Source organism: Sus scrofa, chromosome 13 (genome assembly GCF_054392235.1).
Source record: "Sus scrofa isolate SSC_HxYL_T2T_F1_AM1 chromosome 13, Sscrofa_HxYL_maternal_Yorkshire_Landrace_v2.0, whole genome shotgun sequence".
NCBI classification, from domain to species: domain Eukaryota; kingdom Metazoa; phylum Chordata; class Mammalia; order Artiodactyla; family Suidae; genus Sus; species Sus scrofa.
The window spans coordinates 218,237,454-218,256,642 of NC_139395.1; the positions used below are offsets into that span (position 1 = coordinate 218,237,454).

General features: G+C 38.7%; 1 protein-coding gene across 3 annotated transcripts in view; it reads right to left on the reverse strand.

The window, feature by feature from the left end:
* Positions 1-19,189, reverse strand: part of BRWD1 (bromodomain and WD repeat domain containing 1) — a 120,993-nt gene that overhangs the window by 88,534 nt on the left and 13,270 nt on the right. For all 3 annotated transcript variants that reach the window (XM_021070989.2, XM_021070988.2, XM_084992149.1), the window contains exons 5-9: positions 14,556-14,706; positions 12,419-12,517; positions 11,362-11,522; positions 10,058-10,279; positions 1,152-1,252 (exon numbers count right to left, since the gene is read on the reverse strand). In XM_021070989.2, the coding sequence (XP_020926648.2) occupies positions 1,152-1,252; positions 10,058-10,279; positions 11,362-11,522; positions 12,419-12,517; positions 14,556-14,706 (734 nt within the window). The remainder of the gene's footprint in view (positions 1-1,151; positions 1,253-10,057; positions 10,280-11,361; positions 11,523-12,418; positions 12,518-14,555; positions 14,707-19,189) is intronic.

Below are 19,189 nucleotides of genomic sequence, written 5' to 3' on the forward strand. Positions count from 1 at the left end.
CTAAGTGGCCACTGAACAGGCTACAGAACCACCAGGGAACAGCATCGTCCAACAGAAAGGCAGTGTGAGCCACATGTGTAACTGTAAATTTTTAGTAGTCATATCATTAAGTTAAAAGGTAAAACTAGGTTTTTTTGTAGCCACACTATAAATAAAAAGATAAAATTATTTTTTACTTCATTTAAGCCAATATATCCAAAACATCACATCAATATTAATAAAATTTTAAAGAGAACTTTAGGTTCTTTTATATTAAATCTTTCAGAGCATACTGGACACATAATACCTCTCAACTGCAAAAAATTTCACCAAAAGTACTTGATCTGGACTCAGATTTCATAAAACTTATAGTTGAAAAACTAAATTCATATACTCAAGTTGTTTGAAATATGCTGAAAAATTTTGTAATAACTGAATTGCACCGGTTTTAAATTTTAAATTAATAATTCAATTCCTCAACTGCACTCCACATCTGAAGTGCTCTATACAGAGACTGCGGCCAGTGGTACGTACCATACTGGACAGAACAAGTCTATAATCCAGGTCTGACCTTAAATGATCCTGCCTAAATGTCTTGACTCTGTGTCTAATTATACATTCCTAACATTTTTCAAAATGTTTCAAATACATACTATTACTCTCCTTTTCAAAAAATATGCTGAGATCGGAGTTCCCATTATTGCGCAGTGGTTAACGAATCTGACTAGGAACCATGAGGTTGCGGGTTCGATCCCTTCCCTTGCTCAGTGGGTTAACGATCCGGCGTTGCCGTGAGCTGTGGTGTAGGTTGCAGATGCGGCTCGGATCCCGCGTTGCTGTGTCTCTGGCGTAGGCCGGCGGCTACAGCTCCAATTAGACCCCTAGCCTGGGAACCTCCATATGCCGCGGGAGTGGCCCTAGAAAAGGCAAAAAGACAAAAAAAATATGCTGAGATAGAATGGCTATGCTTTTTTAAGATAGCCAACTGTCTAAATAGTACAGTATAAACAGTAGTCAATATGGCAATATGCTGTATGTAATAAAAATTAAGTTCACAAGTAAAAAGGCAACCACAATACAGAATTTCTCTCAATAATCAGATTTCATTTCACTGAACTGAATTATAATACCACTAAAAAAAGAAAACTTATTACATGATTAAAGGCACTTACCTGAATTTCAGGGATTCTAAATCCCACTGCCAAAAACAAACTGTCCCATCAGCACCAGTAGAGACCATGTATCTCTGAGAGCCTTTGGCCATTGGGCTAAACTAAAAAGCAATTAACATGTACAATTCAGTTTCCTGAGCTGCTACCAAAGTCACAGTTTAATCGAAGTCACAGTTTAATCATTTTTCAAAGCTAACTTCAACTGACACTTTAAACACAAGAAATCCAAAATACAGGTGACCCTGTTGCAATGAAAAGGCATAACCTATAAAAAAAGAAAGTCTATCTCTAATTTATAAATGTAATGGGATCTCAATAAAAGATTATTTTCAAAACTACTTAAAATAGTCAGAAAAACTTTTACGAAGATAGAGATCCAATCCTATCAATACGAAACCCATCGCAAGGCCTCAATCATTAAAACCAGAGCATAGGAGGTACACATTGAAAGAATAACCAACAGAAAAAAATATGAAGTCCAAAATGGACCCTAATACATAAGACTTTAAGGTGTCATCTCAGTCACGGCGGGGGGGGGGGGGGGGGGGGAATCACTGCATAAATGATAAAGGAACAACTGTGAGACAATCTAGGGAAAAAACTAGATCCATTCTTCAGACTACAAATCACAATAAATTCCAAGTGGATCAACATTTTAAATATTTACATAACAAAACCATAGAAGTTCTATAAGACAACATGAGAATTAAACTGTAACTTCGGAATACAGCCAATATTTGTATTTTAAAGTACCAATCGTGCTACACAAAGAAGTTAGAAAAAAGAAAGAGGAATTTGGTTCAGAAAAATCCAATGCAGCTTAAAATTTTAAGACAGAGAGGGAAAACAAGAAAATCAAACAGACAAAGGAATAATATGAATGAAAATAGAAAAGTGAGAGGGAATGTGATATGTGACAGTAACAAAAACCCCTGTATGTTCACTTTTTGGTAGGGAAATGGGTAAAACAGAGAATCTGGACGCAATAACAAGAAGTTAGGAGGTTAACCGTAATTCTCAAGTAAAACACCTGAAGGCAACCCAAAGATTTGTCTGATTGCAATATACAATACTGACTGAAAAGAAACAGGTAAGATAAAGAACTAAAACCAATCCAATTAATCGAAGAACCTTAGCTGGAGGGGAGCACCTCCCTCGTTCTCCCAGAATGAGGAGAAACGCCATGAAGAAGCAACACCTATGTGCTGACTCTAAGTGACATTCAAGACAGGAGCTTAAGCAAAGGAAGACCAGTCTTGCCATCAAGAGAAAAGCAAGAGCTGGGAAGCATGATTTTGTTTTTCTGGATGATTTACATGCTTATTTATCATTACAACATGCCGGAGAGATACAGATAAGGTTCATTATCTGTTTCATGCTTTTCCCCAAGACTATATATACACTTTGTAAAAGAGACAATATTTGACTTCTTCAAAGAGGCCTCTTCCAAGCTCCTTCTCTCTGAATACATGAAAGTTTTTTAAAAGGGATTATTTACATCTAAGGTAAAAATATTCCAGAATATGGACTGAATTTTAGAGAATATCCCATTAAATGTAATAACTGAAGTTACATTAACAATTAGATATTCTTATTAAAATTAAAACAAGGTAAAATTTGTAGCCCTGCAGAGTACTTTAAGAATTGTATTTAGTTCTAACAGTGGTGTCTTAATATGACAGATACACAAGTGGTTTACTGCTCTCTATTTTATCTCACTGATCTTTGTCTAGCCCTGGATTGACACTACATTGTTTTCTCTGTAAGACCTATTAAAGTATTTTTTAAATACCTAAAATGGGCTTAAGCTCTAAAATATACAAACAACTTATACAACTCAACAGCAAAAAAGCCAACAACCGAATGGAAAAATGGGCAAAAAACCTGAAGAGACATTTCTCCAAGGAAGACATACAGATGGCCAACAAGCACATGGAAAAATGCTCAACATCTCTGATTATTAAGAGAAATGCAAATCAAAGCGACCATGAGATACCACCTCACATCAGTCAGAATGGCCGTCATTAATAAGTTCACAAATAACAAATGCTGGAGGGGGTGTGGAGAAAAGGGAACCCTCCTGCACTGTTGGTGGGAATGTAAGCTGGTACAACCACCATGGAGAACAGTATGCAGGTACCTTAGAAATCTATACCTAGAACTACTCTATGACCCAGCAATCCCACTCTTGGGCGTACATCCAGACAAAACTTTCCTTGAAAAAGACACAGGTACCTGCATGTTCACTCACTGTAGCACTATTCACAACAGCCAAGACATGGAAACAACCTAAATGTTCATCGGATGGACGACTGGATTAAGAAGATGTGGTATATATACACAATGGACTACTACTCAGCCATAAAAAAGAACAAAATAATGCCATTTGCAGCAACATGGATGGAACAAGAGACCCTCATACTAAGTAAAGTAAGTCAGAAAGAGAAAGACAAATACCATATATCACTTATATCTGGGATCTAATATAAATGAACCTTTCCACAGAAAAGAAAATCATGGACTTGGAGAACAGACTTCTGGTTGCCAAGGGAGGGGCGAGGGGAGTGGGATGGACTGGGAATTTGGGGTTAATAGATGTAAACTATTGCCTTTAGAGTGGATAAGCAACGAGATCCTGCTGTATAGCACTGGGAACTCTTTATCTAGTCACTTATGACAAAGCATCAGAGTGTGAGAGAAAAGAATGTACATATGTATGTGTGACTGGATCACCTTGCTGTACAGTAAAAATTGAGAGAATACTGTAAAGCCAGCTATAATGGAAAAAAAAATCATTAAAAAATTTTTTAAATAATAAAAAAATAGAAACACACACAAAAAATAAATACCTAAAATGGCAAAAAGCTGAAGGTTTGTTTTTTAAAGGTTTTTTGGTTTTGTTTTTTTTTTGCTATTTGGACTTATTTTCCTCTTTCTAAATGAACTTGAAAACATGCCAAGTTCCATTAAAACAAACAAGAGGGATTTCAAATGATAATACAGTGCCTTTTTATTTCTAACACCTTTCCTATTTCTTGGTAAGTTTACTCCTACATAAAGGCTTTTGCTGCTACTGTGAATTATGTTCTTTTTCATTATATTTGCCAACTGGTTACTGATGGTTCACAGGAAAGTTCTGGTTTGAGGATGTGGGTCCTACCATTGATTAGTTTCACAAAGCTCCAAGCAGCTCTAATGTTTTAATAGAATTCACCAGTATATACTCTTACCTTTGAGCTTTAAGAGACTTTTTTTATTACCCAACAGGTATTTTAAACTTCTGAAGCCTTCTTTTACTGTTTCTAACTAGCGACACTTCCTCAAATACAGTATCACTTACATACAGCCATGTTTTATTAGCCACCCTCAAAGCTACTCATCAATGACTATAACATGCATTTCTGTAAAAAGGAAACAGTAAGAAACAGTTTCTCAGAGTTCCCGCTGTGGCGCAGGAGAAACAAATCCAACGAGCAATGATGAGGTTGCAGGTCTGATCCCTGGCCTCACCCAGTGGGTCAAGGATCTGGCATTACAGTGAGCTATGGTACCCGTTGCAGACATGGCTCGGATCTGGCATTGCTGTGGCTGTGGTGTAAGCTGGCAGCTACAGCTCCAATGTGACCTCTAGTCTAGGAACCTCCATATGCTGCGGGTACAGCCCTAAAAAGCAAAAAAACCCAAAAAAAACCAAAAAAACCAGATATACAATTTCTCTAAGTCCTTTTGGCTCTCTGATTCTGTACTGCCATCTCACATGTCTACTTCCAAAGTCAAAATAGTTTTCTTGAACTGTACACTTTTTGAGTAACTAACTAGTGTATAACATATGCCTGAGGACAGAATAACCTCTACTTTTACAACTTGTTCAGTGGCAAAATAAGAAGTCTTTAATGTACACATATTGATCCTCTATTTTGCTATTAACGTATTAATTAATTTAGGAGTTTCCACTGTGGTGCAATGAGATCAGCAGTGTCTCTGCAGCACTGAGACGAAGGTTTAATCCCCTGCCCCGCACAGTGGGTTAAGGAGCCAACATGGCCATAGGCCACAACTACGGCTTGGATCTGATCACTGGCCCCAGAACTCCATATACACCTTTTTCAAGGAATGCTTTGGCTGGATATATGCCCAAGAGTGGGGTTGCTGGGTCATACGGTAGTTCTAGGTATAGATTTCTAAGGTACCTGCATACTGTTCTCCATGGTGGTTGTACCAGCTTACATTCCCACCAACAGTGCAGGAGGGTTCCCTCTTCTCCACACTCCTGGCTCAGGGGTCTCATGAAGCTGAAGTCATGATGTCAGCCTGGGCTTAACTGGGGATGGAGGACCTTGTTTCCATAAAGGCCAACTCGTGGCTATGGTAGGAGACTTCAATAATAAGACCTGCCAATAAGACCTCGCCACAGGGCCATTTGAGGGCCCTGTCAACAGCAGGTATGCCTCAAGATAAGCGAATCAAGAGAGTGAGACAGAAGCTTCCATTTACTCGAGAGAGTAAGACTATGACCTCCATTGTCTTCTCATCTTTCTAGCAATGGAAGTCACCCCACATCACTGTCCCGGTCTCCTACAAGTCACACGAGCCAACACTATTCAACACGGAGACGATCCGAGGGCATGAGCATGAGGCGGCCAGAGTCCCCGGGCAGCATCCTGGTGGCTGGCTACCAAATTCTACATCCTACAAATTATAATTTATAGTATTTTCATTATTAATCAGTTCAAAATGTTCTCTTATTGGGATTTCTTCTTTAATGCATGGGATGGGGTACGTCAAAGTGTACTGCTTCCCTTAAAAAAGTGAGGATTAGTCTATTATTTCTGGCTGTTGGTAGTTTCTGGCTTAACAGCATTACCGTCAGAGAATAGTCGTAGGATTTTTTCACTATTTTCAAATTTGTTAAGAACTTAGTTTAAGGGTCAGCATGTGGACCATACTTATATCATAAACAATCCATTTACGACTGAAATGATGCAAATATAACATGCTATATTCCAATGCGTCGTCCAAGTCAAGTCTGTATTGTACTGTTCAACTTCCGTTGCTTCTACTGGGAAGCAAGCCATCAGTCTTATTCCTTCCTTTATTTTTCCCTCTGGTTACTATAGAATTTATCTGTCAATGGTTTTAAAACTGTTTTTTCCTTTTTTTTTTTTGCTTTTTAGGGTCGCATGTGCCGCATATGGAAGTTCCCAGGCTAGGGGGAGAATCAGAGCTACAGCTGCTGGCCTACACCACAGCCACAGCAACACAGGATCCTTAAACTACCAAGCAAGGCCAGGGATCAAACTCATGTCCTCATGGATACTAGTCGGGCTCGTTACCACTGAACCACAAAGGGAATTCCAGGTTTTAACTTTTACTGGGATGTTCAATAGTTGTAGTTTTCTGAATTTATTCTGCCCAGGATCCTTAGTGTTTCTTCTGTCTGTGGCTTTATTTCTTCAGTATATTTCGCAAAATTCTCAGCCATTATCAGTTCAGTTGCTCCTCTCCATCAGGAATGTCAATCCCACATATGCTATATATGTATGTACATAAATATGGAAACTTTTCAGCATTTTCTATCTCTTCATTTCTTTCAGTATATACCAAACTCTTCCCTCTGTTTGCATCTATTTATATTTATATTTTCTTCTGACCTCATTTTCACGCATTAAATTTCTCTTTGATTTCTTCAGTTCAATCTAATCTGCTGTTAAAACCATCCACTGAATTATTAAATTGTTACATATTTCAAATCTTGAATTTCCTTTTTACTAATTTCTAGTTCTCTGCTGAAACTCCATTTCTTTAAAGGAGCTGAACTTACTATACATAGATATTTCCCAGATACAGCTGTCCCAATCCTACAACTCTGTCAAAATTTCAGCTAAGCTTCTCAGCCACCTCCTGCAAAACTGGAAAATGCTTTTAAATTCAAGGTTTCCTTCTCTGGGCCACCCTTACCTACCATATCCTGGCTCCATAATTACTCAATACATTAGCACTTCAAATTCTTTTTCTCTTTCATCTAGCTTTTCCAGTCACCAGCTATGCATTATGTCTCTCACTCCTGAAGGACATTCACTTGATACTCTTAAACAGACAAAAGGTTCCACCTCTGGCTGTAACCCAGCTAGTCTGATAGTAACATTTTTGAGAATATAAATTATATTAAGTGACACTGTATAATGCTATCCTTGTGAAAGGTGTGTGGTTAAAATACTGGAAATGATTACATTTCTAGGTGGTATGATTATGGAAGTTTTAATTTGCTGTTAACTAGTGTCTAATTTTTCTGCAAACAATATTACTTATACATCTTTTTTAATAAAAAGAAAACCTTAATGAAAATTTAAGGTGGTTTATATATATGCTAGTAACAATGGGGCAAAGAACATGAAAAAGATTAATAACTAAAATCAAAAAAAAAAAAAACTAAAATCATGATTTGACTCTTAACTTCAGAGAAACCACTAGCAAGTACAGAAAAGCCTCCTGGTGTATAAAAACTTACTACCACGCAAGATTTTTTTGATATATTGAGTAGGTGATAAATATGGGCCCCCTCACTACTAAAGAATGGGTTTTAGTGAAGACCAGAGCTCTGCTTTCGCACTAAAAACTCCCACAATGGTTTTAAGACACCCTCACAAAATATTATAAATGTTCTTATTTCTGCTCTATTGCCTACAAGTTCATGTCAAACAACAACAACAAAAATCTGTGGAAGAGAGCTAGGATTTGAGTAAATTTTCAAAGTATCAAGCCCTCTGGAGGACAATGTACTCCTCGCCTAAAAGTAAACAGGCAAGTCAAAAACCGCTTAAATTTTCAAAGTAAAACAGTCCCAGCTGTAGCTGTCATCATTCAAACCTAAGGCTGCAGTTTCTACTCTTTAAGATTACTGACCATATGAGCTGATGAAAAAATCACTTTTATCATAGAACTTCACACCAAATTCATAGACCACTTACGTCAGATAAATTCACATGTGAAAATAAAATCATTCACCTTGCTTTAGCCAAACTCAAATCAGAGGCACCAAATGTCTCAAAAGACCTTATAAATCATCTTCTCCTAACAAAATGTAATTTTCAAAAAAAAATGACTGAATAGCACCATTCTCAGCACGAAGGGATCTAGGGTGACTACACAGAGACCACCATACACTTTACATCTGGAAAAGCGTATCCCTCAAGGCAACCGAGCCCCACAATGGGCAATGAAGCTGAAGTGTGGTTCCCGGAGGAGCAGCAGTAGCAGCACCTGGGAACTTGTTATAAATACAAACTCTCAGGTCCAACTTCCAACACTATGAATCCAACAAAATCTCTGGCAGTGGGCAGTCTGTATGGGGGGGTTGTTTTGTTTTGTTCTGTTGGTTTTAGGGTCACATTTGCAGCATGCGGAAGTCCTCAGGCTAGGGGCTGAATCAGCGCTGGAGCTGTCAGACTACACCGCAGCCACAGCCACTCCAGGTCCATGGGACGTCTGTGACCTACCCCACAGCTCGGCGGCCACACCAGATCCTTAACCCACTGAGAGAGGCCAGAGATGGAACCCACATCCTCACAGATACTGTAGAGCCACAAAGGGAACTCCCACAATCTGTGTTTTAAACAAGGCCTCCAAGTGATTCTCATGCACATTAAATAAAACTACTACCCTGGATCCAACAACCAACTTACAAGAAATACAAATGAAAACTGTTCACCTACTTCACCAGGAGGCAAATGGTACCCAACTGTGGAAACTCTATAGATAAGTAGCCCAATTCCTTCCACAAAGTACAAGAGACTTTTTAAAAAGAAATCTGGGAGTTCTCCTTGTGGCTCAACGGTAAGGAACCCAGCTAGTAACCATAAGGATGCAGGTTCAATCCCTGGCCTCACTCAGTGGGTTAAGGATCCAGTGTTGCTGTGAGCCATGGTGTAGATCACAGATGCAGCTTGGATCCTGTGTTGCTGTGCCTATGGTGTAGGCCTGCAGCTGCAGCTCTGATTTGCCCCATAGGCTGGGAACTTCCATAGGCTGCCCATAAAGACATAAGGCAGGAAGGCAGGAAGGAAAGAAATTGGACAAGGGGGCACAATTTGTTTTAAGATTCTTTTAATCTATAGCAATCAATTACAAGGTATAGGCTTTGTCTGATTCCTAATTGAAACTAAATAAAATAATGCAATTTATGAAACAATTAGAAACTGTAACATCAACAAGTGTAATGATAATGTTTTGGTTGTGTTTTTAATAAAATACTGCTTGTCTTTTAGAAAGATATACTGAAATATTTACAGAAGAAATGATATGAAATCTAGGGTTTGCTTTAGGTACAAGGTAAAATGGCTGAAAAAGAACTGGCCATGGGTTGATAGGCACATAGGGTTCATCATACAATTCTGTCAACTTATATATGGCTCAAAATTAACTCCCACAATAAAGAAAAAAATTCATAGATTTCATCAAATTGAATCAACTTAACAAAATCCACAAGTTTTTTTAAAGTAAAAAAATCAGGAGCTCCCTGGTGGTCTAGCGGGTTTAGGATCCAGAGTTGGCACTGCAATGGCACAGGTTCGATCCCTGGCCTGGGAACTTCCACGAGCCATGAGCATGTCAACAATAAATAAATAAATAAGGCAGCAAAATCATTAACCTATCACTGCTGTATAACTGACAGTCATTCAGTGCAACCATAAACCTAAAGCAAGCAGTACGTCATCCATCAAGCTTTCAAGTAAAGCTCTTAACTATATTAGATATTTATTACATCACCCTTCCAAGACTCATGGAGCAAGAATTCTATTTTTAAGATAGATCATATAATTACTAAGCATTTTACTATTTCTCAAAGAAAAAGAATTTTAAAAGAAAAAGAGGTCATACACAAAATATGTACACCAAAGCTAGTTTACCTGTAAAGACGTAATTGACCCCGTGTGTCCTTGAAGCACGGCAACTGGAGCGCAAGTTCTCAAGCACCACACTCTAATTATTTTATCACAGCTCCCTGCTGCAATCATTGTATTCTCATAGTTTACTGCCATATCTGAAATTTCTGCAGAATGACCTCTTAGTGTGGATAACAGGCGGCCATTGTGTGTTGACCAAATCTTCACTAAACAATCATCTGATCCCTAAGGAAAAAATACACCCAAAAAGTAGATGTTAACACAGCACATCTTTTATATTACGTAAAAGAATACTATTTACTTGTCACTCAAATTAAGTGTCTATAATCCTCCCCTCTTTCCAACTCTGTAAATTATGACTCTCACAGCCAAAAACATTTATAATAGTTTTTTCTTCAAACCTAATAATAGTTACTTTGAGTTTTCATTTTTATGACACAGATCCACTATAAATACCATTTCCCAAAGTCCTCTGCCATGTAAAAAGTCCAACTAAAATTTCATGGCTCACTTATTTCAATTAACAATGGTTAAATGTCACATCAGCTCTTATCAAACTAAATAATTTGTTGAGTGTTAGGATAGACCTATGTTCCACAAGGTGAATAAGTGGCAATTCCAAGAACAAAAAATAATGGGACTAGCACCCTCATTTTAAATAACTAAACAAAAGTCTCAAGTTTATAGTACCAGCCAGCATCCATCCTTTCAGTAAATATGTGACTGACTACTCTGAATCTCAACATCTGAAAAATGAAATTTAAATTTCAACTATCCCAATTTTCCCCTAAAGCATTAAAATGGTAAATTAAAGTCCATATTTAATTCGGTTAAAATATTTAGATAAGAGTTTACAACAATTATAAAATAATCCTTCAGTATTAAAGCAGTCAATCAAGTTTCCTAGATCATGAGTAATCAATGTGAACATGAACCACCCATAGAGATTTGGATTTTCTGCAGTGGGGGGGTTGGTTAATACACTATGTAACCTAATTCAGCAGGTACAGAATGGGCTGAAAGGGAAATACTAGGCTCTCGAATTTTTTAAGCATCTTTGATGATCACTCTAAGAACCACTCCTCTAAATCAGTCTCACAAACAACACATCAGGGCTGATTATCTGCATCTGAATCACTTGGAATACTTAAAAAATGCAAATTCATGGGCTCCCCACCAAACCTACTGATTTCAAAATTCCTGAGAATGAGAAACATAGAACCTACATCTTAAGATGTCCTAGATAATTTTGATGCACACTAAAGTGCTCCAAATGATACCAAACTGAATTTAAAATGTTAACTCACTGTAAAGATTCTATGTCCTGTCCTATCAAATGCTACACAGTAAACAGCAGATAGATGTCCAAGAATCCTTCTGTGCATTTTTATATGCTGATACATAGTTCCTGGAAAGGCTGTGCTAAAAGTGGAACACCCTGTAAGTTGTTTTCCTCGATGGATCTCCACTAGGAAAGAAAAACAATAAAAATGGTTAAGGCGGAGTCAATATGTAAAAAGCTAAGAAAAATTCCAAAACAATTTCTAGAGGGTTACAAAAATCAATGTTTGAGAAATCCTAAAGAAAGAGTTTCTTCCCAATTCTGTTCCACTAAAAGCACTAAAACTGACTTTTTAAAATAAGATTGTTTTCCATTAATTTTTATTACTTTTAGTAAGTTTTAGGAAAATAACAAATTTGAAACAACATTACCAGTATTTCAAGTTTTAATACAGCAGTTACTTTTTTTTCTTTTCTTTTTAGGGCTGCATCCACAGCATATGCAGGTTCCCAGGCTAGGAGTCAAATCAGAGCTACAGCTGCCGACCTACACCACAGCCACAGCAACTCAAGATCCGAGCCATGTCTGCTCCCTACACCACAGCTCACAGCAACACTGGATCCCGACCCACTGAGCAAGGCCAGAGATCAAACCTGCATCCTCATGGGTACTAGTCAGGTTCCCTACTGTTGAACCACAATGGGAACTTCCTCTTTTTTTTTTTTATCATTTCTTGGGCCGCTCCTGAGGCATATGGAGGTTCACAGGCTAGGGGTCGAATCGGAGCTGTAGCCACCGGCCTACACCAGAGCCACAGCCACACGGGATCCGAGCCACGTCTGCAACCTACACCACAGCTCATGGCAATGCCAGATCGTTAACCCACTGAGCAAGGCCAGGGATCGAACCCGCAACCTCATGGTTCCTAGTCAGATTCGTTAACCACTGAGCCATGACGGGAACTCCGGAACTTCCTCTTTTTATTAACTTTTTAAAAAATTTTTTGTTAATACAGCAGTTACAAAGTTGGTCAAGAAATTTAAAAAATGGTTTTGAGTATCTGAAAAGCCAACCTCACTTACCAAGATTTGGTGGGGAGCCATAATTCACCGGCATTTCAGGAGGTCTTCCTCTATGAAGAGCAGCAAAGGCAGAGCCCTTCCAAACTGTGTGCCTGCAGTCTTTAAAATGAATTTTAGATACACATAAAATCTTGAAAGTTAACCCCAAAAAAGATTTTATAGAATACTTACGTATATTGTAATAAACTGTTTATTCAAAGGTTTACCAACTAATATACTTTAACAGAAAAGCCCTAGAGGTTTATTAGACTATTTCTGAAGGAAAAAAAAAAATTTAAGACATCTCAGATACAACAACAACAACTAACATTTGTGTAGCACTTTACAATTTACAAAGTGCTTTCCACATACATTATCTCATTGAATCCTCACAACAACCCTGTGAGGTAGGTATTATCACCAATTTACAAGTGAGGTAACTGAGGCTCAAAGGTTCCAGGACCTTTAAAGAGATCCACTGCAGAGGACTGGTCAAAATGGACCATAAAACCAGATCTTTTGACTCCAAGTCCCACTCGATGCCAAGTAAAGTTTTTGTTTTTACTGAATTATATAATTATTAATGATATAGTCTTACTCAGGACTGATCCAACTTTCCAGAAATGGAAATTTTTGTAAGGAAAAATTTAATTTTTGTATTTATATGAAAATCTTTGACTTAATTAACATACTTAAATGCTATTGAGTTTTAAGATTCATGTTGGCCAATGTTACCATGACTTTAGTCTCTCAGAAAGTACTGACAAAAGTAAATGGCTTTCCTCTTGTTTTAGGATCACAAGAGCACGGGGAGGATTTGTGAGTCTCGACACTAATTCTAAAGCCCCACCAGCCCTACCAGGTATGCTCAGAGAACATGTCTACCCCTCTACAGGAGACAGCAGCAGAACACTGACTCTGCTGTGCTAGATATTAGCTTCTTCACGACACAAAGAGGAAGGGGAAAAAGGCATCACATAAACCTCTACTGAGCCTCGGGTGCCCCAAACTAACAGGCATATCATGTTTTACACGAATGAGTTCGTTACCACTACCATTATCAAAGAGCAGTTACAAGGCATCCTCTCATGTCACTAGTACAAAACAAAGAAATATGGCCCCTACCCTAGGACAGCTTGCTGAAGTCTCTTCTAAGGTCTGCCAGTTCTAAAGCAGTGCTCATCACAAAACGACATTGAGCTTGACACAAAGAAAACAGAGGAAAACAGGCTACCCAGGCAACTACTACATAACAACCTAAAATAGAATATTACAAGGTGAATAGGGACACAGAAAAAGGAAGAATATGAACAGTTTCCTGATTCAAGCCACAGTGTGGCATGACCATAGAGCACTAAGAAACAACTAAAGCTGAGAAACCAGTCTGGCATGGAACCAAGAGGGAGGGTTGTTCTTTCTCAGTCAAGCTTTATACTGGTGGTGCATCTAAGAGGCAGCATCACATCAGCAAGAGATCTTAAAAATAATCATGAGGGAGGAACTTGACGTATGCTCAGGATCAGAAGAGCCAACGTTCTTGCCCATTAGCAGTTAAGCCACGGTGTATACATAGATCGTATCACATACATATACTTAGTCTAAGTGATTTATACCAAGCTAACAGAAAAAGAACAGCAATTCCAAACATTTTGCTACCATATAATTTAGCAAAAAAATCAAATTGGTGAAAAAGAACCATGCAATTGTACATTTTTGGTGCTTGTTTTCAAACTGCTACCAAATTTAGAAAATCACTTCCCCTTATAACAAAGGGCTTGCATAATCTAAATATCAAATAAAATACTTCTAGCATTTAAAGAGTTTATTAGACACATACAATTACATTCAATGAAGTTATAAGTGAGCTACAAAATGAAAAAATTAAGAACTCACATTGATAAAACCTCAAACACATCTCAGAATAAATTCAAGCTTTTGAGCTTAACATCTATACCTTTATCATTTTTTTAAATGCAGAAGGACCCATTAAACACTGATATAATAAAATTCAATGTCTATGCTAAATGCAGAGAATTTTATAGTCCACAGCATGGTTTTTAGTTACATATCACCTTTCTTCCACAATGCTTACATTACTTCACAATTATAATTATTAAGCTAGTAATACAAAGCAGAACACTTCTTCAAATTAAGGTACCTTTTGCTGTACGTAGCAAAGACTGCCTTCCTGCACCAAGTAAAGAAGTGACTCTTGAAATACTGGGTGGAATTTCTTTATCCAACATGGGACCGATGCGCTGGCAGATTTGCAACAGATGATCAGGAGCCACATGCTTATTGGACAAGACCTAATTGGAGAGTAAGTTTTGAACACAACATTTTTTACAATGGAATAAAAAAAATGTTAAATTCTTAGGAATAAATCTGACAAAACATGTGAAAAACATGTACAAGGAAAACTACAAAACACTGCTGAGAGAAACTGAAGACCTAAATAAGCAGTAAGTTTATCTATAAATTCAAAGCCATCCCAATCAAAATCCTACAAGGCTTTTTATTTTGTAGAAATTGACAATTTTGTTCTAATCTTTACATGCAAATGACAGAAAAGCCAGCTTCAAAAAAGAACAAACTTGAGGGCTAACAAAGTTGAAGTATTAACCCAATTTCAGGATGTATTATACAGAAACAACTGATTTTTGGCAAAGGTGCAAAAAATAAGAGATAATCTTCTCAATAAATGGTGCTAGAAGTAGTGAATACCCATTTACCAAAAAAAAAAAAATAATTAACTTTTATATACCACACACAAAAATTATTTCAAGACAAATTATAGGTGTAAATGTATCACCTAAAACCAAAAAAATTTATAAAGAAAACAATGGAGAAAATCTTTATGATCTGAGCTTAGGTAAAGTTTTCTAAAATCACACCAAAAGCATAATCCATAAAAAAACAAATCAGTAAAGTGGACTTCAGCAAAACAAATAACTTGTTTTTTCAAAAGGCACCATTAAGAGAATAAGACAAATGCAGACTGAAAGAAAATATTTGCAAAGCATGTATCTGATAAAGGACTTGTATCCAGAATATATAAAGAACTCTGAGGTCCCTGATGGCCTAGTGGGTTAAGGATCCAGTGTTGTCATTATTGTGGCATGGGTTCAATCCCTGGCCTGGGAACTTGCGCATGCCACAAGTGCAGGAACCCCCCCCCCCCCCAATAAAAAGCCTCTCAAAACTCAATAATAAAAAAAACCTGGAGTTCCCGTCGTGGCGCAGCGGTTAACGAATCCGACTAGGAACCATGAGGTTGCGGGTTCGGTCCCTGCCCTTGCTCAGTGGGTTAACGATCCGGTGTTGCCGTGAGCTGTGGTGTAGGTTGCAGACACGGCTCGGATCCTGCGTTGCTGTGGCTCTGGCGTAGGCCAGTGGCTGCAGCTCCAATTCGACCCCTAGCCTGGGAACCTCCATATGCCGCAGAAGCGGCCCAAGAAATAGCTAAAAAAAAAAAAATAATAATAATAATAATAATAAAAACCTTGGGCAGCTGGGTTATTTGCAGTTTGGGATTACTAGGAATAAAGCCTCATGTACAAAAAAGGAAAAAAAAACTAATTTTTTTAAAGGGGCAAAAGAAGATACAAAGATGGCAAATAAATACATGAAAAGGAGTTCCCACCGTTGCTCAGAGGTTAACGAACCCGACTAGTATCCATGAGGATGCGGGTTAGATCCCTGGCCTCACTCAGCTGGTTAAGGAGCCAGCGCTGCCATGAGCTATGGTGTGGGTCGCAGACACGGCTTGGATCCTGCCTTGATGCAGCTGTGGCATAGGTCAGCAGCTATAGCTCTGATTCAACCCCTACCCTGGAAACCTCCATATGCCGCCCTAAAAAGCAAAAAAAAAAGATACTCGACATGACTGCTCATTGATGAAATACAAATTAAACTTGGAAGCTCCCGTAGAGGCTCAGTGGTTAACAAACCCACGTACATCCATGAGGACGAAGGTTCAATCCCTGGCCTGGCTCAGTGGGTTAAAGATCCAGCATTGCTGTGAGCTGTGGTGAAGGTTGCAGATGTGGCTCGGATCCTGCGTGGCTGAGGCTCTGGCATAGGCCCATGGCTACAGCTAGGATTCAACCCCTAGCCTGGGAACCTCCATATGCCGCAGGTGCGGCCCTAAAAAAAAAAAAGAAAGAAATGCAAATTAAACTATAATGAGATATCACTACACACCTACTTGCAGACCAAGCTGAGCAAGAATGTGGATAAGCCGCTGGTGGAAAGGTTAACCGGAACCAACCATCACTCGGGAGAACAGCAGAACAGGACCTTTGACAGTAGCACGCGCATCTACCACATTATCCAGCTTTATTACTCCTACGTATTTACCCAAGAGAAATGAGAGCACATATCCACACAAAGGTTTTAAGTGCCTGTTCTTGAAAAGCTCTCTTTTTAAGAGCCCCAAAATGGACACGATCCAAATGTCCGTTCACAGGTGAATGAGCATATATGTTACTGCATATCTGTACAATGGAGTACTATTCAACAATTTTTAAAAAGTCAGTAACACCCAATGACATGGGATGAATCTCAAAATATTAGCTAAAATAAGCCAGAAAAAAGAGCAAACACTGTATGATTTAATTTATACAGAACTCTAAAAAGTGCAAATATATATACATAGTTACAGAAAGCAGCTCAGAGGTTGCTAGGGGCTGGGAGAGAAACAGAAGGAATTATGAAGAGGAAAGTTTTTTTTTTGTTTTTCAGCTGCTCCGCGGCATATGGAGTTCCCAGGCCAGAGAGAAGAGCCTCAGCTGCAACCTAAGGTCACACCTATATCAACACTGGATCCCTGACCCACTGTGCCAGGCCAGAAATTGAACCTGCGTCCCAGTGCTCTCAAGATGAAGCCAATCTTGTTGCGACCCAAGCCTCAGCTACAACCTACGCCTAAGCTTCGGCAACAATGGATCCCTTAACCTTCTGCACAGGGTCAGGGATCAAATCCGTAACTCCACAGCAATCCAAGCTGCTACAGTCAGATTCTTAACCCACTGCTGCACAGCAAGAACGCCCCTCAATCTATTTTAAACTACATCAAGAAATCTTGCAGTGAAAAACACATAAATATCATAATTCCTATAATGAAAACTACAGTATAATAATGAAATGCGGGAAGTGACAGAGAGCTCTGCCTTTTACACAAAATAAAAAATGTGGTATCTTCCTTGCTTAAGTAATTCCCCTTCAGCTTCTGATAACATAAATGTTTTTGGTCTCTTCTAGCTTTTTTTTTTTTTTTTTGGTCACAGGTTCAGCAAAAACAACAAAAAAAAAAGTACATTTGATACAAATGATGATTATATCTTTTTGGCCATGCCTGCAGCATGCAGAAGATTCCAGGTCAAGGATCGAACCTGCGCCACAGAAGCTATCTGAGCCACTGCAGACGCCAGATCTTTAACCTGCTGCACCACAAGGGAACTCCTCTTCTAAACTTTATTAAGAAATACAAGTTTAGTAGTCAAGAGCAGGATACAGAAATGAGAGGATAAAGAACTTAACAGTATATACAAAAGGACCTAGGCAGAGAACTGTTCTAGTGTTGGTGGGAAGATCCTACATTTAAAAGCATTTAAATGTATTTTAGCTTCCCAGAGCACTGATCACTTGCTTACACAACAGCCATTACCTCCCCCACGTAAGCATGACCTCACTTTTTCAGACTCCTTCATAACTAGGGGACCATGAGATCTAGTTCTGGCCAGTGAAACTGAGACAAAATCTCCTAAGGCAGGAGAATGTGCCTGGAAAAATTCTTTCTCCTCCCTAATAAAAGAGTCACAGGAAGAAAGCAGCCTTCCTCCCCTCCCCCATCACTTGTAGGATATGGTGGCAAGAGCTGAAAGATCTATCCAGCAATGTAAAAACTAAGCATCTGGGAGTTCCCGTCGTGGCGCAGTGGTTAACGAATCCGACTAGGAACCATGAGGTTGAGGGTTCGGTCCCTACCCTTGCTCAGTGGGTTAAGGATCCGGCATTGCCGTGAGCTGTGGTGTAGGTTGCAGACGCGGCTCGGATCCCGCGTTGCTGTGGCTCTGGCGTAGGCCGGTGGCTACAGCTCCGATTCAGCCCCTAGCCTGGGAACCTCCATATGCCGCAGGGAGCGGCCCAAGAAATAGCAACAACAACAACAACAACAAAAAGACAAAAGACAAAAAAAAAAAAAAACTAAGCATCTGAGGGAAAAAAGCCAAAATGTCAAGGCTGCTCAAGCAGAAGCAGACTCCTCAGTGACAGCATGAAATCACTGCATCAGTTCCACCTACAAACTTATAATTTATCATTCTGTACTATTATTTAAGCCACTGCTTCTAAGAAAAGGAAGTAACCTATAAAGGCTTATTGTCATGTGCTACAAAATCTCACAAATTGTAACACCAAGTCCACCAATCTCAGTATCTGCAGCAAAGTCATCTACCAATTCAATAAAACAAGGCATGCCCAGAAAATGCTATGAATGCTGACGCCAATGTTAAATGGGGACATAACCTTAGTTAGCACTCCTATGCAATGGATTAATATCATTTTATTCCTCCCTTAGCAAAAACAACAAACCCTCTTTCCAGACTATGTAAGCTTTTTCAAATTATAAACTACTGAGGAGAAGAAACATCTCAAGATTTCTGATATTCCTGATAGGGGATTCTGTTTTGAGACCTAACTTCAGACTATGTGAAAAGTATAAAACACAGAAAGCAAAATTCTCAGGGATTTTATCCACACATCAGCTGACTTCTGAAAATACTCATCTTG